This window comes from Oxyura jamaicensis, chromosome 2 (genome assembly GCF_011077185.1).
Source record: "Oxyura jamaicensis isolate SHBP4307 breed ruddy duck chromosome 2, BPBGC_Ojam_1.0, whole genome shotgun sequence".
NCBI classification, from domain to species: Eukaryota; Metazoa; Chordata; class Aves; order Anseriformes; family Anatidae; genus Oxyura; species Oxyura jamaicensis.
This window is the reverse complement of record NC_048894.1, coordinates 114,918,248-114,944,512: the sequence shown is the minus strand read 5'-3', so window position 1 is coordinate 114,944,512 and position 26,265 is coordinate 114,918,248. Positions and strand designations below refer to the sequence as shown.

General features: G+C 40.0%; 1 protein-coding gene across 2 annotated transcripts in view; it reads left to right on the top strand.

Annotated features, from left to right (window-relative positions):
• LOC118162733 (ethanolaminephosphotransferase 1-like) overlaps window positions 1-26,265 on the top strand; it is a 58,109-nt gene that overhangs the window by 7,401 nt on the left and 24,443 nt on the right. The window contains exons 1-5 of one of the 2 annotated variants that reach the window (XM_035319125.1): window positions 8,184-8,206; window positions 9,506-9,574; window positions 14,747-14,855; window positions 16,945-17,019; window positions 21,350-21,618. In XM_035319125.1, the coding sequence (XP_035175016.1) occupies window positions 9,545-9,574; window positions 14,747-14,855; window positions 16,945-17,019; window positions 21,350-21,618 (483 nt within the window). In that variant the 5' untranslated portion in view covers window positions 8,184-8,206; window positions 9,506-9,544. Of the gene's footprint in view, window positions 1-8,183; window positions 8,207-9,505; window positions 9,575-14,746; window positions 14,856-16,944; window positions 17,020-21,349; window positions 21,619-26,265 lie in introns of those variants that run through there. The other variant, XM_035319124.1, reaches the window with a different exon arrangement.

Here is a 26,265-nt window from a genome sequence, read left to right as displayed (position 1 = left end):
CATGAAAACTGCAACCCACTGTTACCTGCCTGCCCTTTTGGGCCTAGAGCAGTTTCTTTGGGTTCCCCAGAGGTTTGGGTACAAACCCTGGCAGAGCTCCAGCTGGGTGGGAATTCTGGCTACTGTTAATGCAACTCAAGTGTTTGTACACATACACAAAGAGACACAGCACAGAATCCTAATGTCATTTCCTTTTGCTGTCTGTCAAGGACAAGTCTACACAAAAAAAATGCATAGAAATCAACTTCCTTGCCATGTTAGGGCCTATTTGAATAGGGGTGGTTAAGGATATTTTTGTGCAGTTCCTTGAGGGTGGGCAAGCTTGCTTTTTAGCAGGGTTTGTGCTTTTGCCAGTCTAGGCTAGCCTCTAGCTTTACAGCAACAAATTTGCACCTGCCTTCTGTTATCCCTTGCTCAATATTTGTTCATATTCTGGGTTATTTTCTTTAATTTTGGCTTCTTTGTTAAGTGTTTGGATATGTTCCATTACACAAACCCTTCACCTGAAGACAAGTTAGGCAGCACCCTTAACTACTGTTGATTGAAAAATGGTTGCTGACTTTCAGCATTACCCCTCTCCACCTCTCCCTGGTTTGGGTAATTAATTGGAATTGAATGTATTTGGATAATGAATGTCAGTAATGGATTACATCTATCTTATCTCACACATTGAGCAAGAACTTAACTATTGGGGCCAGAATGTTTTGACGTCTTGCCCCAATATGTGCTTTTCTCTCAGTAGTAGTGTGGCCCTGGAGTCTCTCAAAGATCCCACATTTCAAGCATAGTCAGTAGACCAGGCCATCAGCCTCTTACTCCTGGTAAATGGGACTGTGGGAGCCAAGAAGCTGAACGTGAGCCTTCAGTGAGCCTGGCAGCAAAGAAGGTCAACAGAATCCTGGGTCATATTAACAGTAGCATAGCCTGAGGGGAGTAATTATCCCCCTTTACTTGGCATTTTCTAGGCCTTATCCAGAATTCTGCATCCAGTTTTGGTCCCCCAGTACAAGAAAGACCTCGACAAACTGGAGCACATTCAGTGGAGGGCCACCATGATGGTTGGAGCCAGAGCACTTCCCTCGTGAGAAGAAGCTGAGACTCGTGCTTGGTTGGGCCTGAGATGAGTCAGCTCCAGGCACACCTAACACCAGCCCCCCAGTGCTGACCTTCTGAGGTCCCTTCTGACCCAAATTACCCTGATCCTAAACTGTGATTCTGTGACGGAATGATGAAGGATGAAGGAGGCAAAGACACTGCTCTGCAGACAAGAGGATGGGCCGCTAGCAGGCATGACTCCCTGAGAGCAGCCTGTCCCGACCTACAGCTCCACGTGCCCCATAGCATCACAGATATGTGTTCATACAGATCTCCATTAAATTACAGGATGTGGCATGTGGCCTAAAGCGTGTGTCAGGAATCCTGAAAATGGGGAGGGAGGTCTGAACAATGACTATACATCTGCAAAGTATCCATAGCACGGCAGTTTATCTAATAACAGCTTCCTAACATCTTAGTAATATCAACCAAAATTGTTGAGTTGTCCAAATCATCACCTTGGGAGTGATTTGAGTATTTTACTAGGAATAGTTTAAGATGGAAGGATAACTTAATCATATTTCCTAACTGTGAGTATGCACAGGCTAATGGAATCAGAGAGGAGAAAGTCAGGGGACAGAGTCAGAGAACATCCCAGGAGCACAGCTTGGGCAACCTCTCTTCTCTCACCATGCAGCTACATCAAGCATGACCATCACATAAGAGTCCACGGTCTCAGACCCTCCAAAGAGACAAATTATTTTTATCTGAGGATGTGATTGCACACTCCCCACCCCATACTCTTCTCCAGGCTAAATTACAAACCCTTTTCTTCAGTTTCTACTCATGTTTTATAGGCTTCAGTCCTAGATGTCTTAGAGGCTTATGCTTCCTGGTCTTAGGTATCAGTGACCTAATCGAAGAATAGATACATGGATGGACGGGGAAGGCAGGGTAGTCCAAACTAAGCAACCGGACATAACAAAATCTGAGTCATTTATTTATGAATAATTAACTAAGTGATGCTGTAACCTAAAGTAATTTCATTATTAGAAGTACCGGACTTGTGCTTTAGAATATATCAGCACTTTTGAACTGCTGAACATTTGGAATTTATTTGGCATCCATGACATTGTATAGCTGTCTTGTTGTTGTATAGTTTACTTCTCTTTTCCCTTTGTGAAGCTTTCATTGAAACCCAAGGCTCTGTCCTGTAACATACACAAGCCTGTAAAGATACATATAAAGTACAATTAAAAACCTTGTGTTTAATGCATTCTAGGTATCTGGAAGGTGGATGGAAAATTATTACCATGTGTTTCAGTGTTTTCTTTAATTTTTTGTGTGTTTCCAGAAGTATAAAACACTGAAGAAGGAAAGTTTGTGTTGCATAATTATGAAATAACTTGCCCAGAAGGGAGAATTCTTACTGAGCTCTCTTAAATAACACCTGATTGATTCCTGGATCAGGAGGGTCATTTCTGTAGCTTAGGAAAACACAAAAACTTCATCTAATGCCAAAGAGAATATACCTCACCTAATTCATTGCCATTTCTCTTGTTGTCTTTTATGTTACTTACCAATCTGTATGGTGACATTTTTTAAGCAGAGAAGAGATGTGACAAATAATGCTGTAGGAGGATATGCGTAGCTGTTGGGACACTGTGATGGCTGGAGACCTACCTGGGGGCTGGGGACATCAGGAGACACCCCAGGTGAGCAGAACAGGGCCTGGCAGCCACGACCCATCCCACCACCCTGGCCAGGAGCACGGCAGGCCTGGGGACACCGGGGCAGTCCCAGCCCTGGGCATCAGGCACCTTCCTGGAGATAGAGATGGGATGAGGTTGGGCCAGGATGTTGGCACATGGGCACGGTAAGTCCCAGATCAGTGGGTTCATGGCCAGGTATAGGGCTCCCACTGAGAGATGCACCCTGGGCCCTTGCAAGGATAAACACTGTCAAGACTATGTGTAATGCCTTCTCCTTTACCCCAGTTTTTTTAAACAAAACGAATAGAATGTTGGGCTAATATAAATAGTATTGGAGGGATAGTTGGGTAGTTAGTAAGACATTATCACTTCTTTAAATCTTTTTTAAAATTTTATTTCAAAGTTGTACCATTGAACATCAGGTTTTCAAAGCATTTCCATCAGCAGATCCCCCCAAATTTTCCATCCAAGATGTAGAGCCCTACATATAACTACAGGCCAAATGACAACAAGCTTGCATTTATGCTTTACTGGCAAATGATCAGGAGATGTTCAGGTTCCACTGTTGAAATGTGCCACTGTACAAATATTGTAGGAAACCACCCTGTGGAATTATTATTTTCACTAGATAACTTACTGAAATACCATAATTTTGCCCAAGTCGATTTTGAGAAGTTAATTTAGGAGGAGGATAAAGTGATTTGGTCCATTCCCCTCTTTTTCATTCATTTTGAACAGATGTAAATGACTACAGATTCAACATTCATTTAAACCTTTGATAACACTTTAAAAGTCTGATAACATTTTGAACCTCTTTTACAGCGGGGGAACAAGATAATTTACGTTAAATAACGTGTAGGGAGCTTATTGCATTTCAGCTTCTCTCATTTCAGTGCTTCCCCAACAAGAAATACGAAGTAGTTCATCCATGTACGATAGCCATAGGTTATCTCAATTCATCAAATACTCATCTGGAGGTAATGACATACACACGTAGATCTGCTCTGGTGCTTCTCAAGGCAAATACTGTTACCTTGTAGCAACTTCTTTGCATGTTCTCACCCTTCTGCATCATTCACTCTTTTGCCAGGCATTGCTAACTAATATACACAGATTTTTATTTATTTATTTTTCATGGATAACACAAATACAATGAACATTAGACTTAAGAGGTGCCGTGGAGGTGCCACACTTGATTTAGGAGGTGCCTCTGCCTGCAGGACCATATGCAGCACACGTATGCAGCTGTGGCTCTCTGATACTTGTGCCTGAGCTTGCTGAGTTTGCTTGCAGGAAAATGGCAGGCTTCGCAATATTTATGTCCTTCATGTACATCCCTGCATTGTTAGATGGTTCTCATCTTTTCTGTGTGGGAACAGCTAGTGTGTTCTTCTATAGCAGGCATCTAATTTCACATTAAATGTTAGAGGGATCACAGAACCTTCAATTCAATATATTGCAACCAAAACCGTGATTGCTATCTGATAGGTAGCTGTTTTAAACATTAGTTTATCTGGGAAAGAAGCTTTCCAGCCTTTGCATTCTGGATAGACTTACTTATTTCCTTTTGCAAAAGTGAACTCAAGCGTAAAGCTGAGCTAATTTGGGTGACTTTATTTGAATACATTGGTACTGTTACTGCTTATACTTAAGCTGTGTGTACAAACATGACACTTCTAACAATATTGTGGCTGCATCCTTTGCTAGATACTCTTAGTGTGAATCACAGTCCATCTGTGCGTCAGTCTTGCAACATATACAATGGGGATAATAAAGCCTCTGCTGATTCATCAAGTTCTTGTGAATTTTAATGAACAGGTTGAATCAGCTGATTTCTGGGCAGGAATGTAAAGCATTGAAAATCTGTTGCTGCTAAGATGAAATCAACACCTGCAGAGTCATGATGATGCTAGCAATTCAGATGTAAGGAATTCACAACAGTTCTGCTCTGTATCTCAGAATGGTTGTGGCTGTATTGCACAGTGCGGTGCTACCTGGAGTAAGATAACTTAAGTAACAGAAAAGCAATAGTCTGTTAGCATAATGACCAGCTTGAGTTAAAGTAAATATCTCCCAGCAAGTAATGCAGCTACATTTCTTGCAGCTTGCTTTCTTTCCTGACTCTGAAGTTTGTGTAGATGTATGTTTTATATTCTTTTCATTGTAGTCATTCCAAAATTTTATTCTTGGGGTACCTCCATAGTGCAGTGCTGGAGAGGGCCAGGGACCCTAGTGAGGATCCAGATGCCTGCTTTGGTTAACAGTTGGCTCACTCTCTCTTTTTTCTTTTCCAGAAGTTGTCTCCAAGAAAATAGCTTTCTTTTGGAAATAGTCCATTCTGGAGGCATTATGTGCCATCATGTGGCTTTCACCATCCTTCAGCACTCTCCCAACATGGGCATTTGGACCTTTGAACATGCACAACATTCACTTACATGCTATGAAAATCCCATATTACTAGGTTATGATGTGGTCTCCAGGTTGCTTCAGATACTTTGAATTGAGATGGACTTGTACTCAATGCTAACAGTGTACTAGCTGTGCAGGACCAGGTAATGCAGCCCAAGCCCCTTCACCAAGAGCAATGAGGTGTGGATCTGACCAGTTTGCGGTAACAGGAGGTGTTGCTAAGCTGTGTGGATGTGAGCCAGAAGGTAACGTTTATCATTCATTGAGCAGAGAAGACCTTGGCCGCAGAGACTGTTTTGGCACTGACAGGCTGGCTCTGCTCACCCCCTCTGGACCAGTTGCCTCTTGTATTTGCACATCTTTTTTCTCTCCTGTGTAGCCAAACCCTTGCTTTGGCTCATTTGGAGATATCAGCTATTAAAAAAAAACAAAAACAAAACAAAACAAAAAAAAAACACCACCAGAAGTAATTTTCAAGCCTGGCAGTAGGAAGGAGCTGATTAATGCCATTTTTCCTATTCTCCTGCTACTGCCATTCCCTCCCAACTATTGCAACTTTCTTTCTTTCTGTAATAATTAATAAAAGCTTTCTGGTTAATGCAAGCCCTTCTTCATGTAAGTAAAAGGACAACCAAAACCCTTGTTCTAGTGCAAAAAAGGGTTTGCTGGGGAGTGCTAAGCACTTGTATCACTCATGGATTTAGACACCTCCAACAGTCTTACCGCCCACTTCTGTCTTTTCAGAGCACTTTTCAGAGCATAAGTGCTCTGAAAATGTCAGAGTTATGCAGTAGCAAATGGCAGATTTTTTTCACGTCATGTTCTGGTATGCTCTCACATTCATGTTCATTGATCATAATGTGGGCATATTACCAAGTAATTTACTTTTCTGGGAAGCTACGACAATTAAATTCCTGAGGATTTAATGACCTCGAGGTTAGTAGCTTCTTCGGAGCGGAGCGAAGCAGAGTGTTAAACTGTATAGCAGCTTTTATTTGTTAAATATTATTTTTGCCATGACAGAAAACTGGCAGAATGTTTTTTTTTCCATGTATGTTTCCATTGGTCTGACTAAAAAAAGTTACTGAATAGGGAAGAGCAAATTTCCATTCTTCTCCACGCCTACTGAATGTTCCACCCACACCCAGAGGACCGCAGCTCATCCACGGATGTGGACATGGATGGGGAGCAGTGCGAGGATTCTTGAAATGTCTCCAGGTGACACAACCTGACCATCACCTTCTTTTTTTTTTTTTTTTTTTTTTTTTTTTTTTAGTATCAAATAAAGACTGTTTTGGTCTTTCACTTTGGAAACCATCAAGGAAACAAAAGCTGACTGTGTCTTAAGTTTTCCAAAATATCTCAGTGAGAAGAGAATCGTTTTTAATGAATAAAATTTTTCCCTTTTCTCCTGGGAATAAGTAGTTGTTCTGGAAAGCCAATGAGTACTTTGGGTAGAAAGCCTCATTTTGCTGCTGTTATTTAACAAGGATTGTATGATTTTATTCATGAATCTGAAGGGCTCTGGTGAGGAGGAGAAGGAGAAAACCAAAGAAGAAAGAGCAGGAGCCAAGGTGACATACTGTACCTTCTTATTTAGGTATGGCTCAATCCACTGAGCTTGCTGTTCAGCAAGTTGTCACATACCTCAGGCAGTCTTTGAGTAACAGCTGAGGTGAGGAAACAAGCAATAGTTACAGAGAAACTTTGGTCTGATTCCTGGACACCTGCAACCTCAATTGCACTAATGAATACTTTGAATTTTCTCCCATTTTCAGTGGATTCCCTTAGTTCTCGGGTGAATTAAGTACAAGCTGACTATTCTATTTGCATAGGGACTTTATGGCTTGGTATTATTATTTATTCTGGCATTAATGTAAGCAAATCCCACATCCCAAGTCAGACCCGGCTATTCATACGGAAGCTGTGCCATCAAAAGATCAGTCAGTTGTAATAACCAGTGTTTGAAAGATAATGTGTAAAATACAGTATGTGGAGTTGCAAATACATACATAACAGTGAAAACTTTAACCTGCAAATTGATTTTGCTAATGTAATGTATTTCAGAATTTTAATATATATTCTGGCAGAAAAGTTGTTGATGATGTAATTATCTCATGTTTTAAGTATGGGTGGCAGCAGCAGAGAAAAATGATGCAAATAAGTGAAACTTCACATATCTTTAGAAAAAATAAGTGATGTGCACTTCACTAAACTGTACGTTAATCTGCCCTGTCTGACAAGTAGCTAATAGGTGGTTTCTTAGATATTTGTCAATATCTAAGAATATTCTTGTGTAGTGGCCCCCAGCACATGCTCATCCTGGAGAAGTTCATCCTGGAGAAGACAAGGCTGTGGGGAGACCTCATTGTGGCCTTTCAGTACCTAAAGGGAGCTTATAAAAAATGGAGAGCACTTTTTTACTAGGACAGATTATGATAGGACAAGGGGGAATGGTTTTAAACTAGAAAAGGATAGATTCAGATTAGATGTTAGGAGGGAATTCTTCACTGAGAGGGTGGTGAGGCACTGGCACAGGCTGCCCAGAGAAGCTGTGGATGCCCCCTCCCTGGAGGTGCTCAAGGCCAGGCTGGATGGGGCTTTGGGCAGCCTGGTCTGGTGGGAGGTGCCCCTGCCCACGGCAGGGGGCTGGAAGTGGATGGTGTCTAAGATCCCTTCCAACCCAAGCTGTTCTAAGATTCTATTAATATGTATATGTCCATGACATATAGCTATGTTCTAAGTTTTACAAGCATACTACATTTGTTATCTGTGATCAAAACAACCACGCATTTTAAAATAACTAAGCAAGTGCTTTTTTTTTTTTTTTTTTTTTTTTCCCTCCCAGAAAGTAATTTAAATACATCCTTTGTATGCAGATAGGAAAAGGAAATTTGGTGAAGCCCTCTGTGGGCTGATACCCTCAGGAGCTCAGAAACATTGGATGAAAAGTCATAGACTGTGAACTCAAAAATGGAGGCATGCTGCATTAATCTTTTGTCCTGCTGGCACTTGTGCACTGAAAGCTCTTTGACAACTGAGGTGTGCAGGATAAATGTGCGTGTTAAAGCTTGGAGAATGGGGATACTGAGATTAATGTTGCCAGACCTCAGTCACCTAACAGGTGCCTAAGTTTCAGATAAGTGTCTAGGCTCCTTTGATAATTAATTAGTTGAAACAGGTATTTCAAGAGTGTAGGCTCATCCCATGTGCAGTTGGCTGAGATAGGTAGATAAATGAACTATAGAGAGAACAAACAATGAGCTATTCGTAAAGCTAGGTGAAATGAAAGCCATCATCAGCTCTTCCATGGGTGAACACCTTCAACAGCTTGTGGTCTAATGAGTCATTATCTTACTCTTATTGCCCGCACACAACGTTTGGACAAAGCTGTGTACAGATATATGTGATTCTTTTGGGGAGCCTTATGCAGCATGCTAACAACATACGCCATGTATGTTCTTTCAAAGTCCACGAATTTCTGAAAGAATTGCATGTCCACCCCAATAAATGTAACTCCTGCTGCTGCAGCCCTGCCAGTGCCCAAGAACTTGGCTGTGAACGACATTAACCATGAAAATCATTCTTGTGCATATTGTTCTGGGTGTGTGCTCTGAAATCTGAAGGCAGGTTACATCTTGATACGGTCCTCTGCAAGAAGGTAGATGACAGCAATTCAAGGCAGGCTCAGATTTCTGAAATACTTTGCAGAAGTATCAGATATGCACTTACTGGAATTTATAAAAAAGATGTAATATTTTTACAACTCTGTCCAATAGGAAAATTTTGTTGTGGTAATGAACTGTGCTATTCCAGAACATATATTTAAGGCAAGATTGTCTTACATTAATTAGCACAATGGAGATATGACTGTGTCCAAAGCTGTGCATCTCTGTGAGATAATATTCCACTTATGGAATGAGTGGAATGACTCTATTCCATATGCACTGTATTTTTTACACACTAGCAATGAACTGCTGCTGAGGCTATGCATTACTAGTGGTGCAAATAAATATATTAAATAAAGAATAATTTACAAATGCAGAGTCTCATAGGATAGCTTGTAAAATGATTGAGAATTTTAAAGTAAAATGTGATTGCAGAACTGTTTGCCATTGTATCAGCCCAGACCTTTGATTTTGTACATAAAGATACTGGAAAAATACATGTAAACCAGGGTGGTGCTATTAAATTAAATTAGAGCTGTAAGAATGTTCATCAGAATAAAAAATAAATTTGCACCAGTCACACCCAGAATTATTGTTCTTAGTTGCTGAAGAGCATACAATGATTAAAAAAAAATGCATTGTTCAGTGCTTTGTTTTACATCTTTGCTTTTTTCCTTACAGTACAATGCTGTGGATACAAATCCTTTATCTGTGTACGTTATGCAGCCCATCTGGAACAAAATTATTAAGGTAAGAGTCTTATTTAACAGAATATCACGTGATAATGTAAGAATTTATTTTAAACACAACAAGTATTTTCATTTAAAGGTACATATTGATTAATAAAGCTGAAATTAAGACATCCTTATAAAAGATAACAAATTACTGGACACATAGCTATATGAAGAATGTATGGATTTAGAGGTGTTTTTTTGGGGGGGGGCGAAAAACAAGGTTTATTTCTTTTTTCCTTCTTTTTTTTTTTTTCCTTTTCTGATCATTATGCAGCAGGCATCAGTTTCTCTTGCATCTTTCATTAAACAGCTTTGCAGACATTAAAGGGTTTACTTAGTACATACTATTGTTGTACAGCATATGCCACCTAACAACAGCATGGCTCTATCTCTGTGCTGTGCAAGTGATTTTATGCAAGTGCTGTCTCATTTTCTCCCAAGGGTACTTGCTTGAGGGAGCTCAGCATTTCTCTAAGAAGCTGAAAATGAGAGCGGTTACCATGATCACCGTAACGATTGGGAGATGGCATCCCTTGAATGCATTATGATCTGCAGTTTTTAAAAATAAAACTGCTCACAATTAGCTTTGCTGTTGTTGGCAAAAGCAGAGGCTTTATCTCAAATAAATATAAACTTTATTGATCTTCAAGGAAGCAATAACTTCTGCACGTCTCTGAAATGGATATCTTTAGAGTGGAGCAGACTTAAAGGAAAAGCATATGCAAAAAAATGGATGCATGTGGTCTGCCATGTTTGGGTTTTATAATTCAGCTGTTGCTTATGCTTGGTACAGCAAGAAAATTGTAATATCTTGTTCATTACCTCAGTGTAATTTCTTAAAACTGTTTATATGTCCTAACTTCAGAATTAAAAAAATAACCAGAGCCTGGTATAAAAGGAAGGCAAGATGCGAAACTAAATTCAATAATTCAGTTAAGAGACATTTATTCCCATTCCCATCTCAATATGGAGGAAAACACTGAGGCAGAGAAGCTCCCCCGGCACTCAAGAGTCCTGTGCAGATGAGGCTTTACTGTGCAGTCACGCTCCAGTTTGGGAGATTCAAAAATGTTTGACTACTGTGGAACTGCAGAGAAAGTATCACCAGAGGAAAACTTCCTTTGGGGTTGAGTTCTTCTGACAGTTGCAGGGTTTTCCTGGCAGGAAAGCATCAATCTGCTTGACAGTCCCCACGGAGCATAGAGTGATAGACTCTATGAAAAATGTTTATATATGTTATATAAGCTTATATAGGAGGTTTACATTTCTTAAACCTCCTTACATTCTAGCTGAGGAGGATTTTGTTTACTTCTTGCTGGAGGAGAACCCAGAGCAGAGCACAGGGCTGAAAGTGGGCCATGTGAGTGCAGAACCAAGGGCTGGAGCGGGTGCTGTCCTGTCTTTTGCTTCCCCATGGCAGCTTTCCCACCGTGCATGAAGCTATTAACACCTGCATGAAACTGTAGGGTAACAATTAACTTTCTCTATGTACTATTTAAAATTATTCTGATTAGATATTTATTCTTAATGATTTAATTCAATGCACAGTCCTTTTGCCTTTAATTAAGACTTGTATTTTATAATACAGCACCATCTCTTGTATCTGATGGATAATGGACAGCATTACTTAGCTCCGATACTCACTGCATCTTCTTCCTGTATTTGTATTCATGAGAAATCACACTTGTGCAGGACAATAAGAGGAAAAGGAGGAAGTCCCCCTCGGATACACAGGTGTATGCCAGCTCCATTGAAGTCAATTAACCGACCCCCCAGTTGCCTTATGAACTTTGATTTTATCATTAGAATCATGCGTGAGTAGAATTTTAGTGGTCTCAAGTGACTTACTTAAAGAATATTTCAAGTTTCACCAGAGCCTTATATAAATACATGTACTTTACAGATTATTATCCACATAGGCAGTTGATTATATTAAAGCATTTGTTGTTTGGATTAGGGATTTAAGCATGAATGACTGTGGACCCATTAAAACAGAAATCAGTATTTTGTGGAACTATAAAGAACATTTTGCAAGAGAGCAGATGTTATTCTTCCCAGCGGAGCCTCTGGTTGTATTAATCATGTAGTGCATCAGTGCATTAGACTTCTCCCGTCTGTTAATTAGATAATAAAGTTTGGAACGTGTTCTTTTGTAGGATACTAGGATACTGGTAAAGTCAGGCTGTGTTTTTCCAATATGTTTGAGAAGTTAATTTTCACCACCCTGTGATTTCTGAATTGTGAAATAGGGTGATGGTAGCGTAATGCTAACCAAAAGAATAATGAGCATTGACTATAACAAAAGGGATTTTGCAACTGGAATATTTTCCAAATACCTAGACAGATTAGGTCAGTTAAGGATCAAAACAATGACGGACTGGAGGAGAGCCTGTTTTCCTGAGGACTGATCTCTTGTAACTGTTTTTCATTGCAAGTCTGCCAAAGGGATTGCACTTGTAACAACATGCTTTGATGGTTTCCTTCCTAAAATACAGGTTAGCAAACAAGTGGGTTAAAATAATGTCTTCATGTTTGTACTGCATAAGTAGAAATTACTTCTCATAATAACTTAATAATGATATTGAGGCTATTTGGAATGGTGAACCTAATTACAAAGCAGACATTTATAGCACCTCACTTTATTCAATAGCCAACAATTATTATGAATCATATAGGAGAAATCAGTCATTTAAAACAATACATTGGATGGCATCTGTATATCCATGTATATGGTTCACACAGGAGTTGTCTTAAGGCACTGTTTTGATCCCATTATAGAGAAAAAGAGACCAGTCTAGAATTTCTTCATCAGCAACTGTCCTCGTTTCATGTAAGACCACAGACAACAGACAAATCCCATAACAGGAGATTTGTACCTGTGATGGTTTTACTCGAGTGGGCAGCCGAGCTCCACCACAATCGCTCTCTCGCTCCTCCCCTCCTCAAAGAGGAAGGGGGAGAAAAGACAACACAAAGAGCTCGAGGTTTGAGATGAGAATGATTTAATTAAAGGGAAGGGGAATGGGGAGAAAAAGAAACAAAAGAAACAACAAGGCCGCGCGGAAGCACAGAGAGAAAGGAAAAAAAGTTATTCTCTATTTCCCATCGATGAGCGATGTTCGGCCACGTCCCGGGAAGCAGGGCCTCAAAACACGTACCGGTTGTTCAGGAGAGACCCTCCCCCATCAGAGCCCCCCTTTTATTGCTGAGTGTGATATCAGGTGTTATGGAATATCCCTTTGGTCGGTTTAGGTCAGCTGCCCTGGTGATGTCCCCTCCCCATCAATTGCCCACCCCCAGCCTGCTGGCTCTTGGGGGCTTGGAGGGAGTCCTGATGCTGTGCCAGCACTATGCAGCAACAGACACAGCACTGGAGTGATACCACTGCTGTTCCAGCTACGAGTGCAGAGCACAGCACTGTGCGGGCTGCTGCAGGGAAAGGTGACTCCATCCCAGACAGACCCAACACAGTACCCAACCTCCATTTTACTAAGTTTCTGCATCATCGGGTATCAAAAAGAAGAGATGTGATGCTGTCACTGCATCCAGAGTGTGTAGTCGCTTTAGGAGGATGAGTTTGTGCAGTGAAGGGAGTTTTATATGAACCCTTAAAGGAACTTCAGGAAACACGTGCTATCACTTTTTTCTTAGGGATTTAGAATTGGGGTTTTGAAAACTCAGAATTTTATGTATATATATATATACATATATACATATATATGTTAGCTGTGTGCATTCCATTATTTACTTTAATTATTGTAAGATCTGCTATACAATGTTTTAAAATTACAGACAAATTCCTAGTCATAAGGAATGCAGCTACAAGATTTTTTATTTTTTCCAGTGCTGTTAGGGAAAACATCTAAGAAATATAACAGAAAAATATTCAGGGATTTCCATCTGATTTTTGAAAGCTTACAGTGTATATTATCAGTTGTACCAATTCTCTTGAATACTTTTTTTTTGTAATATACTAGCAGGAAGAAGATCTAATTGTGATGGTTAATCTGTCTAACAGTCCAATTAAATACTTTTTTTTTTACATAGAAGTAGGAGAGAGAAAATGTAAAATGTGTATAAATTAATATCTATTCATCTGTCTGTCCATGTATCTAGTCCAAAGAAATTAACAAAAAGTTGATTTCAAAACTAATGTTAGCATCTGAAACTGTTCTGCTTCATTTTCTATAATATTTAACCTGTTTTGTAATATTTTATAGCGTTGAAGTACATTTTGAGTCCTTAGATGCTGCAAAGGATTTGATTATAAGTCTTCAATATTTTTATATGTTGCATATATTGATATGGTTTTTGAGTTACAGGAGTAGCTGCTATTTAGACAATATTTCTGCACATGTGTTCTGTCTAAAAATAACGTAGAAAGTTGTGTAAATTATTTCAGAAAATATTTTGAAAAAAATGGGCCACTTGGGAAGAGCGTTACCATAAAGGACCCCTGCTGCAGTGTAAGGAACACCTGAAAGCCACGGGGGATGAATAGCTGAGAAGGGTTAATGGGACAAGAAATTAGAGGCTTAGGAGGAGACAGAGTCCTTTTCAGCACTCTGCAAAGTCAAATGAATTAATGTAGTGTTCATAGTTTATGGCTTAAGATGGGGACCCTGCAGAAAGTTACTATCTGGAGAAGTCAGGAGCTATTTGTAATATGGAGTTCTTAATCTAAAAGTGTCCATTTTTGTTGATGTTTGGAAATGGAAATTATTAGCATGCTTTAGAAGAGCAAGTTTCCTTGTTGCAGTGTGGGAATAGAAAGCTTAGCAAAACCCTGCCACCTAGATGCTGAATTGCCACACTGGGGTGCTGTAGGCTTCTTTCAGTTGTGCTGTACAAAGTGGTGAGAAGCTCTCCTTGGTGTCTGGGAAAACAAGGATAGCATATAACAGAGGAAATACAACGTTTTTATATTACGTTTTTACTGCAGTCACAACGATCAAATTGCAAAAGGGTGGCATTTGAAAGTAAATTGCTCCAGAAATTAAAACTGTATTTTAATTTGAAAATGGAAAAACATGCAGTAATATAAATGTCCTGTATAAGCTCCTTATGTCCTGTATAGGCTTCTCCTTTCCTGATAAAAAATATAAAATATTTATTCAAAATAGGACTTTTAATTTGAAACAGGATTTTTCTTAGATTTTCTTTTTTCTTTTTCTTTTCTTTTTAACAGATAGTGCCTTTGTGGATTGCTCCCAACCTGCTAACGTTCTCTGGATTTGTCATGATTTTAGTTAATTATTTTCTAATATCTTTTTATGACTGGGACTACACTGCCTCAGGTAAATATCCTTATATTATAAATTTTCAGAATTACAGAGCAGCTTCTGTCACACTTCTGAATGATACAGGGGGGAACACATACCCGAATCTTCCACTCATTCCCTTAACAGGGCTTCATGTGCATGTAGGAGGGTCTGACCTCACACATGGCATTATAAATTTAGGTCATTTTTTTTTGGAAAAACTTACTTAATTTCATTCCTAATATGGGTTTCAGAATGTGCTGTTTGAACTCTGTGATAATATCCCATTTTATTTAAAGTGTGTGCCAGGATTTTAATGCACAAAGAACACCGTAATGTTCTTCATAAAACTTCTGTTGGTTTCACGTTTCCTAGTTCCTGAATCCATGCCTGAATGAGTTAATTTCCCTTTCATTACTCCATAAAAAATTAACCTCCCCTCCATTAAAGACTGCTTCTAGACAAAGAAGAAATAGTTTCTAAACAAATGTCTCCTGAAATTCTCAAAGTCCAAACCTGTATTTTCTCCTTACGGTAGACCAAGTCAAAAGCTTTTTGGAGCTGATTGCTCCTGAGTGTAAGCAATGTTCAATTCTGGACTTCTCAGACCAGTTGCTGAAAAAAGCAGAAGAGTGGTAAGCATCTCCCAGGTGGTTAACATATAAAGATCTTTGCTTTTCTTTAAACTAGACAACTTGGGCAAAGCTTAGCACTTTATTTCCTGAAACAATTCCATTTGATTTTTTTGTTACTTTTGATTTCTTATGCATATGGTCGGATATGGGATGTACTCTGCAGTGAGCTGTTTGTACATTTATTGCAACAATTCTAGAGATATTTGCTAGCAGTTTTGGTTAAAAAATGATCATGTACAAGCATCAAATTTTCAGAGGCCATGAATCTCTAGTTACATGTTGTGTAACTACCTACCCTCATGCTTAAACACTCGCATTTTATTCCATGCAGCTGATAATTACCAAGTTCTGTAATAGTATAGCATCCAGCACTGGTCTCTTGGTGGATAATTTCATCTTGACACATTCCCAGTAGATACATACTGAACTCGAAGATATCTGAGATTGTGACTAAAGCATGTTCTTCTGTGTGCAGTTTGCAAGCCTGCTCTTGGTTTCACAGGAGCACAGTGTCCATCATTTCTGTAGTGATTGAAAACGTTCATGCAATCTAACGAGCCTTTTGAATATCAGATATCAATTCCATGCAAAGGATCAGGAATAGAAGACTTAATTTCCTGGACAGCTGTTTTTCATTCTGCAGTTTGAAAACGTGCAGCTAGGAGTCAGGAAGCGCCATCTTCTCTTTCACACGGGCAGCACGAGGTGTTGAGTTGAGAGGAAGGCACTCAGGAGCGCGCCTTCAGGTGCTGCGTCCAGGCGCACCCCTGGGTGCAAGCGTTCCCTTGTGCAGGAACCCCAGGGGGCTTCGCAGAGCTTACTGCTGGCTCTCGATGGAGAATGTTTAATTTGAACAGAACACTCTTTGGAAAAAAAGATTGATTTATTGAAAAATAACCTCGGGCTATTGCTGTCAGAAGAGCAGTGACAGAATCTTGTGTTCTGTCTAATTCAGCTTTCTTTCCCATTAAAATATTAGGCACCTTATCAAAAGGAAAAAAAAAATGTACCGATATCTGTCCTAGTCTAAGGGCAAAATTTTCCTGTTCAGATCTGTATGCTAAAACTGCCATACAAAACCTATATTGGTACTAATAAAAATGATCAGGCTTAAAAGCTATTATTATTTTTTTTTTATATTACATAGACATTAACTATTTTTTTGATGGGTATTCTTCCCATGACTTGTGAAAATTATTGCTTAGCTTCTCTTGTTATTTTGTGCAATACTAAAGTCATTTCAGGACCAAAACCCTTTACTTTATCTTCCTTTCTTTACAGCACAAATATATTCAAGCCTGGTCATTGTTTGCTTGAAATGGTAGAGCTCACTGATGACCTAAGTTGATTGAAGGTCAAAACCAAATATTTAATTCTGTTTGCCACTGTAGGCTAATCAGTGGCTGCTTGTATACATGTATATGCATATCTTGGTGGATTGCTTTGATATTAACCACTGCCGTACTGACTCACCACCCAATTTATTTCAGGTACCAGTCCTGGACTTGTTCCAACCTGGGTGTGGCTGTTCAGTGCTTTTACCACCTTTTGTGCTTATGCTTTAGGTAAGGTACAATGGAACGATTCACACATCTGACGTCTTCATGTAGTTTTATCTACTAGTTGCTAGGGCTGGTTCCAAGATGAAGAGTTATACTGAATAAATTGTTGCTCTCCAAAAGTGTTCTCTGAGATGAAAACAAAAACAAAACAAAAAAAGCCAACCATAAGACTAAACAAAACAAAACAAAAACACCAATTTTTAATGATATATTAAAGCTTCTATGACTACAGCTCTTATCTCTAAAGTTCAATTTTTTTTAGAGGAACAATAGAAATTGTTACATAGCAGCAGTTGTTGCTGTTGTGTTTCATAAAAATCCTTGGCACGCAGCAGTGACATTCTGAGAAGGTACCTGACACTTGTATTAAGAGAGAGTGCTTTCAAAGACAGGGAAAATAAAGAACAAAGCAGAGAAAAAGCAAAATGAATGTAGCATTTTAACCTAGCATTTAAGGTACGTTGGTGCTTATGGTGTGTGTCAGGAGAGGTGGTATGAGTGGGGTGACCAGCTTGAGCTTCTCATAGAGATGTCTTTTTTTTTTTTTTTTTTTTTTTTTTTTCCCCTGTGGCTGTTTTTCTTCAATAACACCTTTACATCATTTTATGTTTTATATTCCATATACTTCTACAGCATACTGATATTTCTAGGTCCATTACACTTTGCTGTGCAGTTTTGTGAAGCTACACCTCAGTGAGTTCAGATGTAGATATGGAGTGATGCACATCTTGGAGTGACATGGACATCAGATGGATGTCTTGCTTTCTGTGCAAAGCTAAGGCATGCCAAACTAGAGCATGGTGCTGCAGAGCTCCTTCTGGGGGAACTCAGGCTGGCATATTTACATGGACTACACTGCGCTGTGTAAGTGTGTCAGCTCTTTTGGAGCTGGTTCCTGTAAGGACCTTCATTGCACAGTGTAGACATACATTTGCATGCCATAGGCTAGATACAAATGTCCTCTACATGTACACTGCAGTGCTGGGCAAAGACACTGGCCACTTTTGATACCAGACCTGTGCGTGTAGAGACATCTTCATTAACCTGGGTATATCCTATTGTGCATACATCTCTCTATATATCGTGAGTACCTTGGCATTTTACATTCAAGTGGGAGTTGGAGCCAAAATTATTTTGTCCAGAATATCTTCGTATTTGTATCTTAAAAATCACTGGGACAACCATCACTTGAAGTTGATTACCAGTCAGATTTCCCTAACAGCTCTCGCTAATCATTAGCAGCAGCAGTAGTTTCTTTTGTGAAAGCCATTTGTTTTGTAACTGTAGGAAATGTCATGAAGTGGCTATTGTTTCATAAATAGGAATTCCATATTGGAGCTGTTATTGTGTGGCACCCCAGAAAGCTCTTTGGAAATTTAGCTTCTGATGTTCTTAATGTAGATGCTCTTTACCAGTGAGGCCTATAGTTCCGAATGCTTGGAAGGCTAGGGGTATGATGTTGACAGTCAAAGCTATAATGAACTGATGTATACGTAGATTTTGTGTCTGCTGTCCAAGCCACTTTATGAAATATTTAGTCTCAGATTTAAATCTCCATGGCCAAAGTTTTCCCGTTGGAAGATTGCAAAGAGCCATAATAACTAACCAGATATGCAACTTAAGTCTCTCTCAGCTTCTTTTTAATGACACAGTTACTTTCTCCAAATTTCCTGGTATGCTGCTCCTTTTTTCCCTTTATTAAGGTGGTTTGGTATATTTTCCCTTTCCATAAAATTGCTTTTAGCTATTATTTTGAACTCCAATATTTAAAAGTGATGTATTCTTTAATAAAACTGAATATTTATAAACCTTCCTGAGACAAAATATAAGAGTTCTAAAGCAATGGAAATGTGGGGCAGTGTATGTCCACTATGGAACATACACTGTTATTGGCATGACTGATTTCAAAATGACACATAAAACATAAAATTTTGTTGATATGGACATATCATTTCATGGATGTATTAGAATGAGTCCAGAGGAGGGCCACAAATGTGTTCAAAGGGGTGGAGCACCTCTCCTATGAAGAAGGGACTGAGGGCATTGGGGTTGTTAAGCCTGGACAAGCAAAGGCCCTGGGGAGATATTATAGTGGCCTTCTAGCACCTAAGGGGGCCTACAGGAAAGCAGAGGGTGGTGAGGCACTGGCACAGGTTGCCCAGGGAAGCTGTGGATGCCCCATCCCTGGAGGTGTTCAAGGCCAGGTCGGCTGGGGCTTTGGGCAGCCTGGTGTGGTGGGAGGTGTCCCTGCCCATGGCAGGGGGTTGGAATTAGGGGATCTTTGAGGTCCCTTCCAACCCAAACCATTCTGTGACTCTATGCTTCTATGATATCTTGAAAAGCTAGTGAAACCACATGGACAAGGTGGATAGATTTTATGAAAACAGTTATGCATGTATAATAAAGTTCCCATGTTTCTCCCCATGTCTGCTATAATTAGAAATTCTGTATTCCTTGACACTATTATGAGTCTAAGAGTTTTTAATAAAATGTCACTACAAAACAAAAACCATTTTTTCACCATGATGTACTTATTTCAGTATCTTATGTGAGTACTTTTTGTGACAACCTAAAATAATTTATGAATAGAGGAATATATTTTTCATTCTCATTTAAAAAAAGAATTACCCCTATGACTGAATTCTCTTGAAATATGAAAGACCATATAATACTTAGGAATGCTTAGGTATCTATTTGGTACCTAAGTTTCAGAAGCATCCTTTAGTAGACTGAATAATTTCTACATTTAACTATACTATTCAAGTAACCTCAAGCTTATACAGAATTTTCTCTCTGCACGTTTCAGTAAGATGCTGTTATTTCAATGGCAATGTTAATGGAGGGAGAATATGGCTCATGACAAGGGCAAGACATGTTTGAAATCCCCTATGAGATCTTTAATATTTAGAGTTATGAGAACTGTCTCAAGAGCTTCGTATTTTACTTGAGGATATCTCACAGCTGTTTAAGTATTACAGTAGGGAGATTGTCTAAAATCTGTGACAAAATGAAATTCCATGTTTTCCTGGTTGAGATCCCTGAAGTATATTTACATTGAACAAAACCTAGAGTGCTGCCAAATAATCCAGGGAAGTAAGTAGCATGTGATCTATAGCAGCTGTGGGTTCTTTGGTCTCACTTTGCTGAATTGTCCCTTCACTCAGTTATGGGTTAATAATGCTATCAATAGCTAATAATTGTTAGCTATAGTACCTTCCAAGTAACATTAAAAAAAAATCTTTTCCCTGTTATTACAGTGAGCAGTTTGTGTAAGATTTGTTCTGTTTACTTTTTCCAAAGAGGTTCAACCTGAGTATTTACACTCAACTCAAAGAAAAAACTCCTTCTAAAATGCTCACCAGTGCAGTTACAGAGTGGAGGCTAAGGGTTTGACAATACAGCCAAGAAACAATACAGCTACTAGACCTTCCTCCTTCTCCCTGCCTTCCCCGTCCCTCCTTTGTGCCACCTCCACTGCTTTTTGTACACTCTCAGAGCCAGCTCTGTTCAGTGACCCGAAACCAGAAGAAAACGTCATGTTTGGGTGTCTTTCCACAAGCTGAGCAAGCTGCGAGCCCTCCTCTGCTCAGTGGCAATGAACTCTCAGGTTGATTCAAGCCACACTGTCAAATGGTATTACAGGTTGAGGTCCATTGCAGTGTTTGGACGTCTTTCAAGCACTTAAGTGATCAACACATAACTCAACAGTAAGGTATTCTTGTATCCTAAGATTTCAGCCAAAAGTCTCTTTAAAATATCTTATATAGGCACAGACACAAGTAAGTTTTGTGAAACTGGCTCCATCTGACTGTTATTCATTGGGGCATTTAGCATCAGGTAGCATAAATGCCTTATTGAATCCACCCCACAAGCACGCTCTGTGAGTCTGAAGTCTCAGAAGGTCCACAGCACCAGTGGATGGGTGTGGAGCCAAATGGACACATTTCTGTGCTTTTATTGAGAAGCTGGTTGCATGGATTGATGTGAAAGTGTGTTAAGGCCACTGGGGACAAGTAATTATGAATGTCTTTCTAAAGCATCTAAGGACGGTGGCATTCAGCAGAAGAACTGAGGTAAGGACAGCGTTACATGAGAACTGAGGCAAAAATATTATGAGCAATCCTAACGTGTTGGTGTTGAAAAGACTGTTGTGCCTCCGTTTGCTGTCATCAGTGTATCTTTCCCATGTTATATATAGCAGTGAATTGTATGTAAACATATATACACATATTATATACATATGCATATATATATAGTAAAGTCTGTGTGAGGAAAGTTACTTCTCTGGTTGTGCTCTAAGTCATTCTTTCTTTTCCTTTTCCAACCCTTCCAGACTCCATAGATGGGAAACATGCTCGAAGGACTCAGTCCAGTAGTCCTCTGGGAGAACTATTTGACCACGGGCTGGATAGCTGGGCTACCTCCATTTTTGTGCTCTCTTTTTTTTCCGTCTGTTCCCGTGACAATGGGAAGACTGGAGTTTCTGTATATACAATGTATATATATTTAAGCATTGTCTTGTTTAACTTTATGTGTTCGCACTGGGAGAAATATAACACGGGAGTTCTTTTTCTTCCATGGGGATACGATCTAAGCCAAGTGGTAAGTGTTTATCATTCCTGTTTTATTTTTATTTTTTTAACTATGTTAGTGTTTTCATAATATTACAGAAATAGAAAAATATAGCTCAAGGCAAATGTATTTGGCTGAGAGTTTGAATGTGAAATAGCATAACCCTAGAAGTAATTCAAAAAAATTTCCTGCATTTGCAAAGAAGGGAAATTCTCAAGCAAATTGTCAGCATCAGGGATTCATTGCCTTGCAGGAAAAAGAAAAAACTTGCAGCAAGCCTAGCAGCCAGATGGCATGCGTGAGAATGTCATTTAACTGCATTTGATTTGTGATATTAACAAAAATTATTGCGCTCTCTGAAGCCATAAGCAATTTTCCCACAAACGCTAGGTTCTGAGGCACTATGCAGATTGCTCCAAACAGTTTATTAGCAGTAATTATACAGTTATACATCGCTAGACCTGACCGATTCCACCACCTCTTACGTAGCATGTGGTAATGTAAATAGCACTGTATTGTACGGCGAGAGTTAATGTTGTCAGGTGACATCTACGCTTGTGAAAAAGTCATACTGTGAGAGGTCTCCTCTTTGGGAACGGTGTAACACGAATAGCCTGTCAGCCCACAGCCAGTTCACAGGTGACTCCTTGCCTGGCTTACAGCCCTGCTGTGAGGAGGGCCTCTTCAGAATCATGACCAAAGGCACAAGGGAGTAGCAGCAGCAGTAGCAGCAGCTTCGTTGCATCGCCAAGGGGCCAGTGCTTGGATCTGGGGGCTAACTAGCTTCTGAGATAGCCAGGCTCTTGCAGCCTGAAGAGCACACTCCCCGTCTTCTCGGCTTCCTGTCGCAGGCATGAGATGAAAGGTACAGCCAACTATACAGAATTGAAAAGAACTTTGACAGACGTTCAAATACGTGTTTTAATGGAAATGGAGTATTTGAATTAATGGCTGCAGATGTACTGCTGTAAACATAATCAGAATCCAGTGGTTTGAGAACAGCTCGGAGACGGTGGTCCAGCTGTGGTGCATCTGTTTCATCCCCCAGAAAATCGGCTCTGGGAGAAGGCGTTGGCTCGGGACTAAGACATTAGGCAGCCAGCTGGTCTGCAAGCTTCAGCCGTGGCTCCGTCAGGATTCGTAGTGAAGTTCCTTCGGCCGGAGAGGGGAGGCTGTGTTCATACCGATTTCACTTGTTGCTCAAATGACCGCTGTAGGTATACATGTGCACGTATGGAAAGCTCTTTCTGATTGCTGCAGCATCAGAACTGTATTAGTGGTTAAGTGTGAGGGGCTATCAACTAGTGGAGCAGTAGTGTGCACGCTGCCGGTGCTTTTAGTGACCTAGGCCTCTGCGACAGCTGTCCCATCTGGAAAATAATGCTAATAACACTTCCCTGCCTCACAGATTTGTGGTGAGGCTTAATTTCAGTTAAGTTTGTAAACTGTTTTGGTTAACTCGGATGCAAGGTGCTAACAAGGATTATTTCCTGTTCCCCATTGATGCTGGATTGCTGTCCAGGATGCTTTCTTTCTGGTAACTTCTGGGATGATTTTTTTTTTTAAAGTCAAAATGATAAACATACAAATGTAAAGATTTTTTAATGCTTTTTAGCACAACCATCATCAGTGGTGCTCTGTAAGTCAGTTTTCCTATCTGTAAAAATTAGCTTTTCTAGTTGTGGTTGTCTGTGAACAAAAAAGCAATATATAACTTGTAGATCAAGGTAGTATTTTTTTTTTCTTCATTAGTACAAACTAAGTGCTATGCACACCAGAAAGCCCATACATACATTTCTTTTCTAGCTGTATTAATAAGTCTGGTGAAAGATCTTAATTCTCCAATTCTCCACCAGACATTGCCTTGCTCTTTTATTTTTTTATTTTTTTTAAAAAAAAAACAGTTCAGCAATGTCATATGATGTGTACACTAATAAAGGTAGCTTTTCAGCTACTTAGAGGAGAGGATGTGGAGGACAGTAGCAAATAGCTAACGATAAATAGTAAAGATAATATTACCCCTGCAGTTTTTTTGTTTGCTTGGCTGGTTTGGTTTCCCCACTACTCGTCCGCCAGACATTGCCACAGTTGCTTGCAGAGGAAGAGGGTGAGGAAGCACTCGCAGGCTGCTTTCAGGCCGATTCCAGGCGGTTAGCTCTTGGTTTCCTCCATGGCCTTCCTACCAGGCTGCCTCTGTGCTCTGTCTGAAATAATTTCACTGGCAATTTGATGCTATCGCATCGGCATGCCAGACATTCAGGTGGTCTCCTCCCCTACTTCTGCTTTTGAAATGTACGGCATCCAGGGACTTTGGACTTCATTATCGCCACAAAGCTCAGGAATACTGTAATTAAGGTAAGCGTGCAGATAAGTAACTGTTGACCCTAATGAAAACTTAACTGGCAGGTAGCTTCCCAGGACGCTGCTGCTGAGTCAGCTCCGTTGTACATAAAGACAGGCAGCCCTCTCCGACCGGCTCTGTGTTAGCTGTGGTACTAAAAGAGCTGTTGTTCATCAGGAAGAAGTGCCTCATTATGAACAGAGAAATCTGTGGGACTTCTGCAGATCACATTTTTCAGTGACTTGATGACTCATCAGAACTGGTAACCTAATTACGGGAGTGGGGCTGTAGCTGGCACTCCAATTAGCTTTGATTACAGCAGACAGTCATTTATAGGAAGCTGTATCGTGTAAACTTGAAAAATGGCTGTGATAAGTCTGAAAGAGTCGGCCAGAGGGCTGCTGAGTTTGTGGGCCCAGCATCTGCAGCAGTGGGAGCTCATCCCCACTCTCCTCCCCTGGGCACAAAGCTGTCCTGTGCTTGTCCTCTGCAGGCAGGGAGAGATGCAGGAGGAGTGGCCTCCTGATGCCACGTTGTCCGGACACCTTCTGATATGTTTTCAAGTGAGCACACCTATTAGAAACCCCCAAAGTCATGGGTGGAAGGCAAGGCTTAGAAAGAAACCCCGGGTACTTTCTGTGGAAAATTATCTCAGATACATCTTGTGAAAATGATCACTTTTTTTTTTTTTTTTTTTTTTTTATGGTCACAAGCCCAACCAAAGAAAGCTAATATAATACCTGCAAATTAGGCTTCTTGGAGACAAAAGGACAAAGCTTTCCTGAGAAATGACAATTCTGGGCTTCCTGCCATGTGTTAATTTTTACAGACATCCCTTTGGTTATTTAAAATCTGTTTTCCCCTGAAAAATATAGTATTACCTAATTCTGCCGTGGCTTTTTGTAAACCACTGCAGTTGAGTTCACCGGAGGGGAGCAGAGTATTCATTGTTCTCTAATGTGATGCTGTGATATCAGTGCTGTAAGCTTTACACCTGCCTCAAGTGTAACAGGGACGTACCCTTCGTTTTCTTAAATACCAGCTTAAAGGTGAAAATAAGAACCCCGTGAGAACTGCAGTGACCCAGGTGGCTTGCACATTCCCTCCTCTCATTATTCCCTCCTCTCATTATTCCCAGCCAAGAGGGTAAGCTGGAAAAAAAAAGAAAAGAAAAAAAGCAGGAAAGCACAAACATCAGATGTGAAAGGAAGCAGGCAGCTCTTTGCTCTCCCCAGCACTGCCCTGACACTGCTGGGAGTGGATGGCCAGGAGCTCTGTGTACGGTAGAGCCTGATGGCACGGAGGTGCAGACCACAAGCCCCAGGTCGGAGGTGCTTCCCTTGTTGGTTCCCACGTCTGCTTGCCTGCCTGGGACAGTCCCACGTACAGTCCCAGTGAGAAAACTCTGCTTGCCCTGAAACTCCAAATAAATGAAGTGTATGACATGGGTGGCAATGTCAACATTGTAGAACTTAGTTTTGTCCTTCCTTTCAGTATCTATCAAAACATGGGAAGGAGATTTTTGGATGCTGCTTTGCAAGCAGTTTGCAAAACTTATGCTGGCATATTTCTCATATCTCCTTTTCCTGGGAAGTGCTGTGGCAGGCAGCATTTCAGCAATCAACAGAGAAATCCAGAGCTATGCACATCACAGCCTTTAAAAACATCTGTCTCCTCTGAGGGACAAAAAAGTATATTAAAAATATAAATAAAGATGTGCATCTGTCATTCTTTGGTCACATTATCAGAATTTCGTGTCTTTTTCTTTCAGGTTACAAAAACATTTACCTTCAGTGTTTTCCTAAGAAAAAAATAAGTGTCTGTGTTTCTGGTGAAGAAGTAATATTTACCATTATTTAGTTTAAAGGTAGGAGTGCACTGGAGTGGTTCAAGTTTACTCTTAAGAAAAAGTCATATTTTATATTCAAGAGGAAACATAAACCTCTATTTTAAATGACTTTGCTCTCCAGATGTTGTTTGAGTACTGTTAATGGAAAGCATTTCAAGACATGATCAATTAATATTATTGTAATATGCTAGTGAAACTGAATATTACAGTAAAATTAATACCATTTTGGTGGAATCATACAAATTTAAAAGCGTAGCCAGCGTATTTTAAAGAGGAAATGTTTGATTTTTCTTGTGTAGTACAACATGCAGCATACTTGGTGAGCACGTGTGCAGAACGCACTAACCTGCAAATTAACACCATCTATTTTCAGGTTTTTGTCTGCACTAAGTGCTATTGCCTCATAGATGAGGCCTTGGCAAACCCAAAATTGGTCTGGTCAGATGCTGCACAATCCAATACTGTATATGTCTGATGCTCACTTGCA